The sequence below is a fragment of the Panulirus ornatus genome, chromosome 62, assembly GCF_036320965.1.
Source record: "Panulirus ornatus isolate Po-2019 chromosome 62, ASM3632096v1, whole genome shotgun sequence".
In the NCBI taxonomy this organism is placed as follows: domain Eukaryota; kingdom Metazoa; phylum Arthropoda; class Malacostraca; order Decapoda; family Palinuridae; genus Panulirus; species Panulirus ornatus.
Window position 1 is genome coordinate 11,768,543 of NC_092285.1, and position 17,440 is coordinate 11,785,982.

Below are 17,440 nucleotides of genomic sequence, written 5' to 3' on the forward strand. Positions count from 1 at the left end.
ATAAGATATTACATGTGAGTGATGCTTAAGGAGATTATGGTATACAAGATGATACTGACAATTACTTGTCATAAACAACTAGGAGAAAAGAATAGAATGAATATATGTTAAGAAAAGTTACTACTGGAAGACATTATTAATCCCTAGAAATTCCTGGGACAGCTTTACACCCTTCTCTGAGAAATCAAAACCTTCCATCTCTAGAGCAATCTTCCCTTCGTGTCCCCTCTTCTAACATACATATCTGAAGCCACAGCTCCCTATCCACATCAGGCCCTACAGACCTTTTTCATGGTTTACCTCAGGTGTTGCACATTCCCTGGTTCAGTCCATTGACTGCACGTCCACCCCAGTATACCACAATTTGGTCACTGCTTGTCCTTGTTCCCTCCACTTCTGACACATATATATCCTCCTTGTCAACCTTTCCTTGCTCATTCTCTCCATATTTCCAAACCATTTCAACACAGCCTCTTGTTCTCTCTCAACCACACTATTTATTGCCACACATCTCTCTTACCCTTTCATTAGTTACTTGATCAAACCACTTCACACCACATATTGTCCTCACACATTTCATTTCCAACACATCCACCCTCTCCCATACAACCCTATCTATAGCCCATGCCTTGCAACCATATAATATCATTGGAACTACTATTCCTTCAAACATACCCATTTTTGCTTTCAGAGATAACGTTCTCTCTTTCCACACATTCTTTATCGCTCCCAGAACCTTTTCCCCCTCCCCAACCCTATGATGTGCTTCTGCTTACATGGTTCCATTAGATGCTAAGTCCACTCTCAGATATCTAAAACTCTTCATTTCCTCCAGCTTTTATTCAAAATCACATCCCAAATAACTCGTCCCTCAACCCTGTTGAGCCTGATAACCTTTCTCTTATTCACGTTTACTCTCACCTTTCTCCTTTCACACTTTTTCAAACTCGGCCACCAATTTCTCACTCGAATCAGCCACCGGGGCTGTATCAGTAGTGAACAACAACTGACTCGCGTCCCAGGCCCTCTCATCTTCAGCAGAATGCATGCTCTCTCCCCCTTTGTATGTAGCAATGAGAAGCTTTAAACAAGGTTGTAAGGCTTGTGTATGGGTAGGAAGAGAGGAGAGTGAATGGTTCCAACTGAAGTGTTTGTGTGTTGCAGGGGTGTGATGTCACCATGGTTGTTCAGTTTGTTTATGGATGAAGTGGTGAGGGAGGTTTATGTGAGAGTATTGGAAAGAAAGGTGAGTATGCAGTCTGTGAGGAATGAGAGGGCCTGGGAAGTGAGTCACTTGTTTGGTGATGATACAGCACTGATAACAGATTCAAGTGAGAAGCTGCAGGCTTATGTTCACCTGGAAGCACTCTCCCTTCATTCTTCCTCTTTATTTACACGCCCTAATCTCTTTAAAAACTACTCTGCTTCTAATGGCTTTCTTCTTGCACCGCATATTTATAATACCCTTGGTAGGTCATATCTCTCATAAATCATACACTGTTCCCAGATTCACAAACTCAATATGTAATTCCCTCTGTTTCACTGTGTATTTCTTACAGATTCTTCAAAAGAAACACTTGATCCATATATCATCTGCCATTCCAGAAGCCATATCTTTCCTCCCCCATTCTGTTGCTTTGCGCAGGACTTCACCCATTCAGTCACTGCTTTCCCATATGACTTACCAGGCTCACTCTACAAACTTACACCTTTTTCATTCAAACACTCAATTTTGTCTCCCTTTCCTTTATACATTGGCACTATGCAAGCAGTCCAAGGCTCCACTACTATCAGTAGCTGAAAAATTTACACTCCCTAGGAGGGAGAGGTTCTTTGCGAAACTGTACTCCCAATGATACAGCCTCATGAAAAGTGACTTCACTTGCAGTGTAACCTCAAGCAGGCAGAGTCAACAAACTCCACTTGAAAGTGGTAACACTGCAAGCAAGAAGTCATCCTTGACAAGGCTGTATCATTGTTAACACATGGATAAGAGTACAGTATTGTTGAGAGCCCTCTCACCTTTGAGGAGCCTGCTATTCCATACTAAGAGTGGAGCTCAGCCTTGAAGCTGAAGGAGCTCCATGAAAGTGGTCTGAGTGTTATTTAATAATAATGATAATATTCATATGTGCATGCGTAATTGATATATTTCAAGTCTGTGCACCGAAGAAAGTATGCAAAGAATAAGGAGAATGCAAATGAAGACAAGAAAGTTAGGAAATCTCTTCCGTCCATTGAATCGTACATTACTGGAGAGCTAGCCAGTATGATTGGGTCATCCACAAAAAATCATAAGGTAAGCATCACTTGAATGGTAGATGTATATTGTTTTGAATCAGAATATTAATGAATTTTGCATCATGACTTTCAGTGAATTTTTTTATTTGAAAGACCGTTTTAACCATATGAAGTTAATACTGTTTCTGTCATTTGTGATAGGTACCATCTGAAATTCTAGATGAGCTCAATAAAGAGGTAGCTAAAAGACTTGAGCATGGAAAGCGCAAACGTGTCAAAGACTTGATGAATGAAGGAGGGACTTTGAATGTGGAAGAAGCCATGCAGATGGTAATTGAAGACACAGAAATTCAGCAGAGAGTGGAGGAGCAGCTGGATGATAGAATTGATGGTGATGGAGCAGTTGACCTAGGTGAGTGAAATCAAAAAGTTAGAACTTTTAAGGAGGTACTGTGCAAGACAAAATGAAAATATTATCTCTTTAACTGGTGTAGAGGAACAATGTTTCAGAAGTGATAGAGGATATGTGGATCAGGTGTTTGTTCTAAAGAATGTGTTTAAAAAAACTTAGAGAAACCAAATGATTTGTATGTGCCATCATTGGATCTGGAGAAAGCTTGTTAGATGGTGGATAGAGATGTCTTGGGAAAGGTCTTTCAAATATATGTTGTGGAAGGAAAGCTACTAGAAGCAGTGAGGAGTTTTTATCAAGAACATAAGATGTGTGTAGAAGTGGGAAGAGAGGAGAGTGAGTGATTCCAGGTGAAGGTAGTGAGGGAGGTGAATGTAAGGGTCATGTATAGAAGGGGGGTGTGTTGCCTGTAGAGGGTTAGGGGGCACGGGAAGTGAGTTTCTTGTTGTTTGCTGATGGTACAGCACTTATGGCAGATCTGGGTGAGAAACTTAGAAATTGGTGAATGAGTTTGGGAGTGTGAGAAAGGAGGAAGTTGAGAGTAAATGTGAATAAAAGCAGGATTACTAGGTTTAGCAGGACAAGGGAACAGATTAGTTGGGGGTGTGACATTGATTGGAGAAAATTTAGAGAAAGTGAAGTCTGATTGGAGAAAATTTAGAGAAAGTGAAGTCTTTTAGATACCTGATCATCTTATCCTCTGCATCTTCTGAAACCACATTTTTCCTACTCGATCTGATGCTCTCTACATGCCCGTCACCCTTTCAGTCACTACTATCCCATACAACTTAACAAGTACACTCACCCTTGTAGATTGAATACTCACCTTTATCCCCCTAAATATTTCTGACACACATTCTTCAGAGCAAACACCTGATCCTCTTATCCTGTACTACATCTGAAACCACATTGTTCCCCCTCGGTCTGATTCTCCGTACTTGCCCTCACCCTCTCAAACACTACTCCTCCATACAGCTTGCCTGGTACACTCAGCATACTTATACTTTGGTAGTGTGAACATTCCCCTTTATCCCCTACCTTTATACATGGCACTATATGTGCATCCTGCCAATCCTTATGCACCTCACCATGGTCCATGCATAAGTTGAAAATAGTAACTAACCAATCAACAGCACAGTTGCCCCCTCTCCTAATAAACTTATCTGCAGCACCATCCACTCTAGTCACCTTACCACATTTCATCATATGAAAGGCTTTCACCACATCTGTCTTCCCCAAGCCACTCTCCTTGACTCTCTTACTTCACCCTGCATCTGCCACCCTCTCATCCAAACACATTCAGCAGTCTTTCAAAATACTCACTCCATCTTTTCACTTCATTGCTACCTTTTTCACTTCCTTATATTCCCCCATCACTGGTGTTCTCATGTTTTTCATGCACAATCAATTTCCTTCCAAAACATCTTATTCTCCTTGAAGTTAAGTTGGTTATGGCTCACCTAAACTTTCATTTGCCCTCTTTTTCAACCCCTGCACCTTGTAGCCTACTAAATTTAGATACCAGTTGTTTCTCATACATTTTTTATGATTGTAGTCCCATTTTAAGAAGCAATTGAATATAATTTGGCATGAGGTGAAAATAAGTTGAACTAAGAATACCAAATGAAATCAGAAATTACTTTTCCCCTGATATGTAAAACCAGGACATTCTTGAATAACCAGTGGAGTTTGGTATTGGATGATAGGCTTTGGTTTCTCTGCTTTATACATGACAGCTAGAGTGTGGATTTTCTTTCTTTTCTTTCTTTTTTTTCACGCTACCTCAGATGGGAGATAGAATTAGATAGTAAAAGAAACATACTTTTCAATGACATTATTCTAAACACAGATAGCGATGCAAATGATGTGCCAGCACCTCCGCTATTTCTTCCTGAACCACATGATGACACCAGAGAGCCTGAGTGCATCAACAAGAGATGCAGCGACAACCAGTTTGATGAACCTGCCAGTGATTATGAAGCCTTAGTGCAAAAATGGGTAGCTGAGTATGTTACCAATGCTCAGGTGAGGATTGTTCAAATGGAGAAGACATCAGTTGCCTCCACATCCATGAGGTTTTTAATGCCTGACATCCTTCAGACACTTGTGTACATTGTACATTTGCCCATGCCATAATTGCACTCCTTAAAGAATGCTATTTTGTCTATCTCGTTCATCCTGGGTCTTTCTACACTTGGTCAGACTTGGGTTGTTGTCTATTATTGATATAAACAGCTTTGTTTACTTACTATTTATATTCAATATTTCTTTACTATTTATATCATTATTCAACAACTTTTCCTTGACTGATTGATATATATGTTCTGTACATATACATTCCCAGACAACTGCATGCACAGTATACTGACTTGGTTATTCCTTACTTTCAGTTATAATCGTAGCAGTTAACCTCTGTATTAATAGTTTCTTTATGTTTATTGGTTTGTTGATTTCTATGATTACACAGGAAGAAGTCACATACAAATGTTGTAGGAGGAAGTCTTAGGCATCTCGTTTTACCACCACAGACAGATTAATGAAAATTTGAATTTTGTATGAAAACATGGAAAGATTGACCAAGAGGATATATGTGTCGGAGGTGGAGGGAACGAGGAGAAGTGGGAGACCAAATTGGAGGTGGAAAGATGGAGTGAAAAAGATTTTGTGTGATCGGGGCCTGAACATGCAGGAGGGTGAAAGGAGGGCAAGGAATAGAGTGAATTGGATCGATGTGGTATACCGGGGTTGGCGTGCTGTCAGTGGATTGAATCAGGGCATGTGAAGCGTCTGGGGTGAACTATGGAAAGCTGTGTAGGTATGTATATTTGTGTGTGTGGACGTGTATGTATATACATGTGTATGGGGGTGGGTTGGGCCATTTCTTTCGTCTGTTTCCTTGCGCTACCTCGCAAATGCGGGAGACAGCGACAAAGCAAAAAAAAAATAAAGAAAAATATTTTTCTTATTTTTTCATACGTGATCACCATTTCCCGTGTCGTCATCCTCCTCCTGATATCATTCTTTTCTCTGTCCACTAGGTGCATGTTAACTCCACTTCCCTTGTGAAGCGTGTGAACAGGTGGCGGGAAACTATTACGCCAAAGTTAAAGGAAGAAGAAAGCAGAAAAGAGTTTGATATTCATAGCTATGGTTCTGAGGTAAGTTTTCTACATTTCTTCAAATTACTCTACATAGATTAATTGACCATGGGAACCATTAATTGACCAGTAAGGGAAATCAGGTGTTAATGATAATGTTAAGGCAAAGAATTCTGCATTTACAAACTTGTTTTTCTTATCACTTATTTATCCATCTGCAGTATTCCTATACATAGTGATTGGTCATTTTTATTAAAGTATTGCAGACATTTCTACATGTATGTTACTCTCTTATATTCAAAGAAAGTTGATATAAACAAAATATGGTTTACCCCAGATGCTTCACATGCCCTGGTTCAATCCATTGACAGCACATCCACCCCGGTATACCACATAGTTCCAATTCACTCTATTCCTTACACACCTTTCACCCTCCTTTATGTTCAGGCCCCGATCGCTCAAAATCTTTTTCACTCCATCCTTCCACCTCCAATTTGGTCCCCCACTTCTCATTCCCTCCACCTCAGACACGTATATCCTCTGTCAGATTTTCCTCACTCATTTTCTCCATGTGACCAAACCATTTCAATACACCCTTCTCTGCTCTCTCCACCACACACTTTTTATTTCCACACATCTCTCTTACCCTTTCATTACTTACTCGATCAAACTCCCTCACACCACATATTGTCCTCAAACATTTCATTTCCAACATATCCACCATCCTCCGCACAACCCTATTATCTATAGCCCATGCCTTGTAACTGTATAACATACCCATTTTTGCTCTTTGAGATAACGTTCTTGCCATCCACATATTCTTCAACACTCCCAGAACCTTCTCCCCCTCCCCCACCGTGTCACTTACTACCGTTAACATGGTTCCATCTACTGCTAAATCCATTCCCATACATCTAAAACACTCCACTTTTTCTCCATTCAAACTTACCACACAATTTACTTTTCCCTCACCCCTACTGAACCTAATATTTATTTTTATATTTGATTACACTTGATCACTAATTCCTGCGTCTGTGAGGTAGCGCCAGGAAACAGGGAAGAATGGCCCATCCACTCATATTCACATGTATATATATACATAAATGCACATATACATACATACACAGACGCATACATATATACACATGTACATATTCATACTTGCTTGCCTTCATCCATTCTTGGCACTACCCCGCCCCACAGGAAATAGCATCGCTACCCCCTGCTTCACCGAGGTAGCATCAAGAAAGCAGACAAGAAAGGGCCACATTTGTTCATGCTCAGTCTCTAGCAGTCGTGTAATGCACTGAAACCACAGTTCCCTATCCACATCCACGCCTTACAGACCTTTCCATGATTAACCCTAGATGTTTCACATGCCCTGGTTCATTCCATTGACATCACGTCGACCCTAGTCTACCACATCGTTCCAATTCACTCTATTCCTTGCACACCTCTCATCCTCCTGTATGTTCAGGCCCTGATCACTTAAACTCTTTTTCACTCCATCCTTCCTCCTCCAATTTGGTCTCCTGCTTCTCCTTGTTCCCTCCTCCTTTGACACATATATCCTCTTTGTCAACCTTTCCTCACTCATTCTCTCCATGTGTCCAAACCACTTCAACACACCCTCTTCTTCTCTCTCAACCACACTTTTTATTTCCACGCATCTCTCTTACCCTCACATTCTGTACTTCATCAAACCACCTCACACCACTCATTGTCCTCTAACATTTCATTTCCAACACATCCACCCTCCTCCGCACAACCCTACTTGTAACCCATGCCTCGCAACCATATGATATTGTTGTAACTACTATTCCTTCAGACATATGTATACACCTTTGGAGTATGTATTCAGTGTGTGGTTTTCTGCCAAAGAGCAGGATTACATGTGCAAAATTTAGCTCAGATACATTGAGGAAATAAGTTACTTTAAATCCAGGACTGTATTTTTATTGTTAAGAGTTTAACATTCCAACTTTTTATTCCAGGTGTTAAGTTATTTCCCGGATAATGGAAGGAAGCAAACAATACCTTTCAGTGATTTGGCAAAGAATCGGGATCCCCGTGAAGTATCTCGCCTCTTCCTTTCCTGTCTCATGTTGGTAAGGGTGGTCTCTTTCTCTCTATGTATTGTTATTATTATTATTATAGTGGTTCCAACAATGTTGTATGGTTGCGAGGCGTGGGCTATGGATACAGTTGTGCGCAGGAGGATGGATGTGCTGGAAATGAGATGTTTGAGGACAATGTGTGGTGTGAGGTGGTTTGATCGAGTGAGTAACATAAGGGTAAGAGAGATGTGTGGAAATAAAAAGAGCGTGGTTGAGAGAGCAGAAGAGGGTGTTTTGAAGTGGTTTGGGCACATGGAGAGAATGAGTGAGGAAAGATTGACCAAGAGGATATATGTGTCGGAGGTGGAGGGAACGAGGAGAAGAGGGAGACCAAATTGGAGGTGGAAAGATGGAGTGAAAAAGATTTTGTGTGATCGGGGCCTGAACATGCAGGAGGGTGAAAGGAGGGCAAGGAATAGAGTGAATTGGAGCGATGTGGTATACCGGGGTTGACATGCTGTCAGTGGATTGAATCAAGGCATGTGAAGCGTCTGGGGTAAACCATGGAAAGCTGTGTAGGTATGTATATTTGCGTGTGTGGACGTATGTATATACATGTGTATGGGGGGGTTGGGCCATTTCTTTCGTCTGTTTCCTTGCGCTACCTCGCAAACGCGGGAGACAGCAACAAAGTATAATAAAAAAATATATATATATATTGATATATTATTATACTTGTTCGCTGTTTCCTGCATCATTGAGGTAGTGCCAGGAAACAGACAAAGAATGGCCCCTCCACATATATATATATATATATATATATATATATATATATATATTTTTTTTTTTTTTTTTTTTTTTTTTTTTCCCGCGTTTGCGAGGTAGCGCAAGGAAACACGAAAGAAATGGCCCAACCCACCCCCATACACATGTATATACATACATCCACACACGCAAATATACATACCTACACAGCTTTCCATGGTTTACCCCAGACGCTTCACATGCCTTGATTCAATCCACTGACAGCACGTCAACCCCGGTATACCACATCGCTCCAATTCACTCTATTCCTTGCCCTCCTTTCACCCTCCTGCATGTTCAGGCCCCGATCACACAAAATCTTTTTCACTCCATCTTTCCACCTCCAATTTGGTCTCCCTCTTCTCCTCGTTCCCTCCACCTCCGACACATATATCCTCTTGGTCAATCTTTCCTCACTCATTCTCTCCATGTGACCAAACCATTTCAAAACACCCTCTTCTGCTCTCTCAACCACGCTCTTTTTATTTCCACACATCTCTCTTACCCTTACGTTACTTACTCGATCAAACCACCTCACACCACACATTGTCCTCAAACATCTCATTTCCAGCACATCCATCCTTCTGCGCACAACTCTATCTATAGTCCACGCCTCGCAACCATACAACATTGTTGGAACCACTATTCCTTCAAACATACCCATTTTTGCTTTCCGAGATAATGTTCTCGACTTCCACACATTCTTCAAGGCTCCCAGAATTTTCGCCCCCTCCCCCACCCTATGATCCACTTCCGCTTCCATGTTTCCATCCGCTGCCAGATCCACTCCCAGATATCTAAAACACTTCACTTCCTCCAGTTTTTCTCCATTCAAACTCACCTCCCAATTGACTTGACCCTCAACCCTACTGTACCTAATAACCTTGCTCTTATTCACATTTACTCTTAACTTTCTTCTTTCACACACTTTACCAAACTCAGTCACCAGCTTCTGCAGTTTCTCACATGAATCAGCCACCAGCGCTGTATCATCAGCGAACAACAACTGACTCACTTCCCAAGCTCTCTCATCCCCAACAGACTTCATACTTGCCCCTCTTTCCAAAACTCTTGCATTCACCTCCCTAACAACCCCATCCATAAACAAATTAAACAACCATGGAGACATCACACACCCCTGCTGCAAACCTACATTCACTGAGAACCAATCACTTTCCTCTCTTCCTACACGTACACATGCCTTACATCCTCGATAAAAATATATATATATATATATATATATATATATATATATATATATATATATATTTTTTTTTTTTTTTTTTTTTTTTTTTTTTTCCGCTGTCTCCCGCGTTTGCGAGGTAGCGCAAGGAAGCAGACGAAAGAATTGGCCCAACCCACCCCCATACACATGTATATACATACGTCCACACACGCAAATATACATACATACACAGCTTTCCATGGTTTACCCCAGACGCTTCACATGCCCTGATTCAATCCACTGACAGCACGTCAACCCCTGGTATACCACATCGATCCAATTCACTCTATTCCTTGCCCTCCTTTCACCCTCCTGCATGTTCAGGCCCCGATCACACAAAATCTTTTTCACTCCATCTTAAACACCCATACAAGCACATATACATACACACACACAGCCATCGACATATAAACACTTGTACATATTCGTACTTGCCTGCCTTCATCCATTCCTGTTGCTACCCCGCCCCAGCATCACCACACCCCTGCTTCAGTGAGGTAGTGCCAGGAAAACAGACAAAATAGGCCACATTCGTTCACACTCGTTTTTTCACTTGATTACTTTTTTTTAAGAAATTAACTGTACGAGTTTTTTCCATCATTGTAATCTTGAAATATACAACCCTTTGGGCTGAATATAATTAGTCATATCATCCTGATATTTTTCTGGTTGTGTATCTTTTGCAACTTATGTAAAGAAGTATATGATACTTTTTCCCCTTTACACATTCACTGTGGTTTTCCTCTATGCACAACAGATAAGTTTCATGCCAAACAGCACCTGCTTCCCTAAAACTTCAAGTTTGATGGCTCATTATGTTAGAAACTTAAGCTTTCCAGTGTTGGTAAATTTATTTTATAAAGATTTTATGTGTAAGAATATGTACATATGTATTTATGTATGTGTATGCATGTCATCTGTTCATGACACTACCTTGCTAATGCGGGAAATAGCGAATATTTACAGAAAAGAAATGTTGATGTGCGTGGATGTCTTTTTTTATCTGTTTCCTGGTGCTACTTCGCTGACACAGGAATCTGCAATCAGTATGATTTTTTTTCATGCATGCTCACCATTTCCCACATTAGCGAGGTAGCATCAAGGACAGATAACTGAGCCTTAGAGGGAAACTCCTTACTTGGTCCCTTTCTCTGTTCCTTTTGAAAAAATAAAGCAGGAGGGTAATAGAATTTAAAGAATGTTTTCACTGCACAGACCTTCCTATGATGGGAAGGAATGCTAACAACAAATATTTTATTTGAAAGAGTTCAATGATAAATCAAAAAATTATTGAAATACTGAACAGAGTTTTCTTTCAGGCAAATACGTATAATATAGAGCTGAGTGAATCAGAACCTGGTGATTTAGCAATGGATTGTCTTGAATTGACTCTTCTCACCCGCATGCGACACCATGAAGAACTTGAGGGATATGCGGCACCATCTCAGGCATCTCCACCTAAGTAAGTTTTAGGGTAGTTGACACAGCAAGAGAAGCATCTTCCATCATCAGTCTGTTAGTGTGAGCTTTATACAGACATTTTCAAAACAAGATAACCTGAATGATATGGTATTATCATTCCCAGGTGACAGGTTTTTGCTGTAATCCAGCCTCTGAGAAGTCGAGTAGGCAGTGATATCTATCATTATGAAACTAATGCAAACAAATCTAGCTGATTGGGAGCTATGGCTACATTCTAGATAGTCAGGTACCCCCACCATTTTAATGTAATGTCCATGCATCAGTGCTAAATTTAGAAGACAGTGCTCTATTTTTTTTTTTCTCTTTTTTTTTTCAAAACAAGTTTCCTAGTCAGTGTTTTTGACCTTTTTGATTTATGATATTGGGAATCTTTGCTCAAAAGTGCTAAGATTGTAAAAAATAGGGCTAGAGGAGTAGTGTTTTAGTTAATAATGTACCTTAGTTATAAAGAATAATGTATCAGCAGGTGAAACAGAGCAGTTCTAAATACGTATTGATTTCATTAATTCATTCAGCCTTTTGCTGATGAACCACAGAGGAATGAGATTGACCAGTGTAGTATATCTTGTTTGTACAAGTAACATGGCATTGTTTTCAGATTATTTATTTATTTATTCATTTTGCTTTGTCGCAAGGAAACAGACGAAAGAATGGCCCAACCCACCCACCTACACATGTATATACATACACGTCCAAACACACAAATATACATACCTATACATCTCAATGTACACATATATATACACACACAGACATATACATATATACACATGCACATAATTCATACTGTCTGCCTTTATGTATTCCCATTGCCACCTCGCGACACATGAAATAACAACCCCCTCCCCCCTCATGTGTGCGAGGTAGCACCAGGAAAAGACAACAAAGGCCCTATTCATTAAAACTCAGTCTCTAGCTGTCATGTAATAATGCACCGAAACCACAGCTCCCTTTCCACATCCAGGCCCCACAGAACTTTCCATGGTTTACCCCAGACGCTTCACATGCCTTGGTTCAATCCATTGACAGCACGTTGACCCCGGTTTCCAGATATAGATGCAAATAATACAAGTCTGTTGTGATATAGAAATCACTGCAGCATGTAAAATGGAGATGAATGAATCTATGCAAACACATTACTGTAATAGAGAACAACAGGTTGAATGGTATAGATTTTCACTGTGATAATTCAGAGTGTAAAAAGATCATTGACAATATTTTAAACACAAGTTGGAATGTGAACTTCAAATATAGTAACAAGGTGACAAACAAAAATATATACTGCAAGAAACGAAGCCAAATAATCATTTAGGAGAAAAGAACAATGACAAATACAAAATAGAAAATCCCTAGTGATAGAAAACTGTGGATGAACTGAAGAATGGCATGTAAAAAGAAGAAAAGGGTTACGATGAAAGAAGCGGCAATAGAAGATTGGCGAGCATGGGATAAAGTGAATTGGAATGATGTGGTATTCAGATGTTAATGTGCTGTCACTGGACTGAACCATGGCATGTAGAGCATTTGGGGTAAATCATAAAAGGACTCTGGAGCCTGTTTGTGGATAGAGATCTTTGGTTTTGATGCATTACATTTGACAGCCAGAGAATGGATGTAAGCAGCTGCGGCCTTTCTTTGTCTGTCCCTGGCATTATGTCATTAAAGCATGAAATGGTGACCAAGTGTGAAAGAAAGAAAATATTCACATATGTTTGCACTGTTTTCCAGATTCCTCATTTTCTCGCATCGACTCCATAACTGTCGTGCATAATGCACAGATATGAGAACCCCCAACCAGAATCAAGCCCCGCAGGTCTTTCTGTGGTTTCCCCCAGTTGCTTCATATACCCTGGTTCAGTCCCTCAACATCATTGTCCCCCTTGTATTAAAGTCACTCACTTGGCTCACATCTCAATTAGTGCAGCCACATTCTTTAGATCAAGACAGTTTTTGTTCATTTTGGTGGATGTGGAGTACTAGTGGCTTTGCTGCTCCTGCCTTTTATATGCAGAGCCATAACTGCCTTAGGAATTGCATCCCACATACCAGCATAGCTAAGATGAATATTGGTGCTGTTACTGAGAATTTGTCAATTGCTTATCAGAATTGCAAACTGTTAGGCCAGGCTTCAGGGAACTTGCTTGCTGAAGTCACTTTTGCTTAATTATGTGACCATGATGATTTATTGTGTTTAGCAGAATACTGTTTGGCAAGTTCAAGGATCATTGTTTCCTTAGCTTACACTTAGAGTGGTGCCTGTGGAAGTCTTTGCTAACTGGAAAAGTTTCTTTATGAAAAGATGTATTGAATTTTCATTATTTCAGACGAAAGAGTTGTGCCAAAGCAAAGCACCAGCCAAAATCCTTACTTGATGAGACAAGGATATCATCTGGAGAACCTTCACCTATCTGTGCTGACATAACACAGATCACATTGGCTGATAATGTTCAGTTTAATTCTAAGAAGTCCACCAAATGCAGAGTTAAAACCAAAAGATGACCAAGATGATCACATTTATTATGTAGAGTATTGATTAATGAGCTACAGTGCCTTACTTTTGAGTCATTCTCTGTGAGTATTATTTTTATACTACTAGTTCATATTTATAGAGGGTATATGATCTATTTTTATTCTTGTTTAAAAAGTATTTAGTAATATTTGAAAGTCAAAGGACCAAACATGTTTGGAAATGTAATATTTGAGATAAAAATGCAAACCCTTGGAATGACTTATGTTTTTCATCTAGACCTCAAAGTCACAGACATTACTTCTGGTTATATTTGAAGATGTGATCCAGTGGAAACATGAAATAAATTGTTTTAATGAGATTCAGTTTAGTTGAATTGTGGTTTCAGTGCAAATGCACTGTTAACTATTTATCACAACTGCTAGTCCTTAAGCTGTATCTAAGACTGTACAAATAATCTATTATTTTTATTCACTAGATAGTGCATAAGTAAATCCTTGTCATTAGGTCATCACAAGATAAGTTAGCACCCAAAGTACAATCAGTTTTATGATAATTACTCTTGTATCACTGGTTTTATTAGATTGTGTTATTTTTTCATCCCTTAAGAAGTGTATCGGGTTTAAATCTTTTGTCCTTTGTAAATATTTTACAAATTCTGTGGTTTGTTAAATGGTTTAAGGTGGCTCTGCAGTAATCTGAATCTTAAACCTTTTTTTATTTTGAAAATTGAAGTTCTTTAAAATTATTTTTGAAAATAGTAGATTTCTGAGTTTTGTGACATTGTCCGTAGAACAAAAGAACACTAGAGGAGAAATAAGAAGGCAATCTTGTCGTCCTCTAAGTTGTGAGTTTAAGATTGCTTTTCCTGGCACTAACATGGGAAACAGTTATCAAGTATGAAAAAGATATATTTTTTTCCATACTTGATAGTTGTTTCTTGCATTAGTGAGGTAGCACCAGGAACAGACTAAGGAAAACTTTAACTCACATCCATTCCCTAGCTGTCATGCATAATACACCAAAACTGCAGCTTCCTATGCACAACCAGGCCCTACAGACCTCCAAGTGGTTTCCCCTAGCCACTTCACATGCCCTAGTTCAGGCCATTAACTCCTGTATACATCATTCCAGTTCACTCTATCCTATACATTCCTTTGACTCTCCTGAATGTTCAGACCCCAGTCACTCAAAGAATTGTTCACTCCATCCTTCCATCGCCACTGGTCTTTCCTTCTACGTGTTCACTCCACTTTGACACTTGTCCTCTGTCAAATTCTCTTCATTCATTCTTTCCATATGTCCAAACCATTTCATTCCACCCTCTTCATCTCTTTCAACCACCCTGTTAATTACCACACCTTTTATTTATCCGTTTCTTTCTTACTCAATCAACCATAGATTTCATTTCCGACGCTCACCCTCCTTTGCACATCCTCATCTACAGCTCATACCTTGCATCATGTTGTGACTACTATACTTTCAAACATACCCATTTTTTGCCCTCCCAGATAATGTCCTCTTTTTCCATTCATTTCCGTTTCCTTAGAACCTTCACTCCCTACACCCACCCTATGACTTGTGTCTGCTCTCTCTCTATCTCTTCCATTGGAGGCAACAGTCATGGACAAAACCCCACATCAAGGCCAGGCCTTAATTGAAACAAGTTAATGAAAGGGAAAAAGAAGAGGCAAGGGAAAGAATATACAGATTTGGAGGAAATGGAAAACAGATGTCAAAATGAGCTAAGTAAAAGTTATAGTTATTGGGAAAGACATGAGAGGGTAGAATGTTTCATTGCTTCAAGGTGTAGGGAGCAAAATTATCAAACCAGCCCATCCTTGAGTTGCCAACAGCTACATAGTAATCCATGTGATGCTGCAGCTTGTTGAATATTGCATGGTCTAGCTAGTGATGGGGGCACACAAGCAACCAGGTCTCTGGAGCAGAAACCAGAAGTATACTTTTAGGAGAGAGAAAGTGAACTAACATTGCAGTATAGAACAAGTGGGCTACGTTTTGAAGTTATCCTGAGATGGTTTATATGTCAGACCATTTTCAGCTTAACTCTGTCTTGTAAAGACACATAGCTAGAATTGCCCCAGATATGAAAGCAGTACTCCATAACATGGATGAATTAATCCTTTTTACATAAACAAAGGAATGACTGTAAGAACAGAAATTTCTACATCTAAACAGGACTCTTGGTTTTTTTAGAGGCAGACTTAGCTCTTTCCATAATGTGAGGTATCCAAGAAAGAGTGGATGTTGCCATATTGCCAAGTATGTTCATTGAATCAAGAGTTGGAATTACATAACCATCAAAGGAGAGAAGAAAGTTGAGGATTTTTTTTATAGAGGAGGTAGAAATTGGGTCTTGGGGGCATTAAGCTTGACCAGATTTTGTCTGTCCCAATAAGATATCCTGCTAAAGTCTGAGTTTATTGAGGTTGTGTCAAGACAAGATGCAGATGAGTGAGAGGAGTAGAATGATTTGGAGGAATGCTGTGTTGAGACAACAGCACATGAGTGTATTTATATCTGTGATGCCTGTTCCCTTCTGGAACTTCCTCATGGGAGTGGCCATTGTAAAAGAATCTCCATAAATAGTGAACTCCAGTGGGCTTCTACCTTATGTTCCAACTGACCACTACTACCATTACACTGGGATGGATGCCATCAGGACCATAAGCCTTGCTTGTGTCCAAAGATGTGCTTTTCAGGCTTTGAAAACAGATCACAGGAAGGTTGTAGGATTAGTAAGAGGAGCAGTAGGATGAAGGAATGATAGAATCATCTAAGATTGAGGAGAAGAAACCAGAGTTCCTTTTTGTCTAGGAGAGACAGCTATAGTACCATCAGAATGGAAAGGTATAACAACAGAAGTTGATAGTGATGCCTGTAGCTAGAGATGAGAAAGACCTATCAGTGGATGACAAGAAGAGGTTATCATTCTTCCTATGAATAAAGGAATGCTTGCCCCACGATAACATACTTGTAATGATTATGGGCAGTAATCAGTGCTGAATGGGAGTCTGAGAAAGGAGAGTTTTTCCAAGCTTGATATGCCTGACCTCAGAACAGGAATAGTTGAACCATGGATTGGAAAAGTAGTCACTTTGGAGGAAGAGGGGATAAATGCTTCCATTCCCGCAACAATAACCTCAGTAAGTTTGGGAGAGGCAGAAGCATCACCACATAGACAATAACTTAAGGAAGAAAAGTAGAAAAGTATCTTCGTAAGTTATTCCATGCAGCTTTATTGAAGTGCCAATATTTATGTTTAGGAGGGGCTGATGGAGGGGGGAGGTTCTGTTAAAATAGTTACACTTATGAGAGTGTGATGAGATGAATCAGTTTGGGGCAACATTGTTTAGTTGCTGTGGTATAGAGAAGAGGTGAAAAACAGATCCAGAATATTGGCAAAGTGGTCACAGCAGTCAGGAATATAGGTAGATCACTAAGAAAGGAGAATGTGAAGGCTCCAATCCCCTCACCATCCATGTGGGAGAAATTCAACTGTGAAATCTTAGTTTGCCGGTGAAAGGATGCCACAGTTTCAAGGAAGGCGTTTAGATAGTTGAAGAAAGATGTGAAATTTGTAGAGATAGGAGAGTAGTAGATGAAACAGGAAAAGTGTGGTAGATCAGAGAC

General features: G+C 39.9%; 1 protein-coding gene across 6 annotated transcripts in view; it reads left to right on the forward strand.

Annotated features, from left to right (window-relative positions):
* The window catches only part of Cap-H2 (Chromosome associated protein H2), a 46,620-nt gene that overhangs the window by 22,406 nt on the left and 6,774 nt on the right, over positions 1 to 17,440 (forward strand). For 4 of the 6 annotated variants that reach the window (XM_071656234.1, XM_071656236.1, XM_071656233.1 and 1 more), the window contains 7 exons: positions 2,159 to 2,299; positions 2,443 to 2,653; positions 4,503 to 4,678; positions 5,692 to 5,811; positions 7,746 to 7,859; positions 11,157 to 11,299; positions 13,644 to 14,047. In XM_071656234.1, coding sequence (XP_071512335.1) covers positions 2,159 to 2,299; positions 2,443 to 2,653; positions 4,503 to 4,678; positions 5,692 to 5,811; positions 7,746 to 7,859; positions 11,157 to 11,299; positions 13,644 to 13,818 — 1,080 coding nt within the window. In that variant the 3' untranslated portion in view covers positions 13,819 to 14,047. Of the gene's footprint in view, positions 1 to 2,158; positions 2,300 to 2,442; positions 2,654 to 4,502; positions 4,679 to 5,691; positions 5,812 to 7,745; positions 7,860 to 11,156; positions 11,300 to 13,643; positions 14,048 to 17,440 lie in introns of those variants that run through there. The other 2 variants (XR_011711920.1, XR_011711921.1) reach the window with 1 other exon arrangement.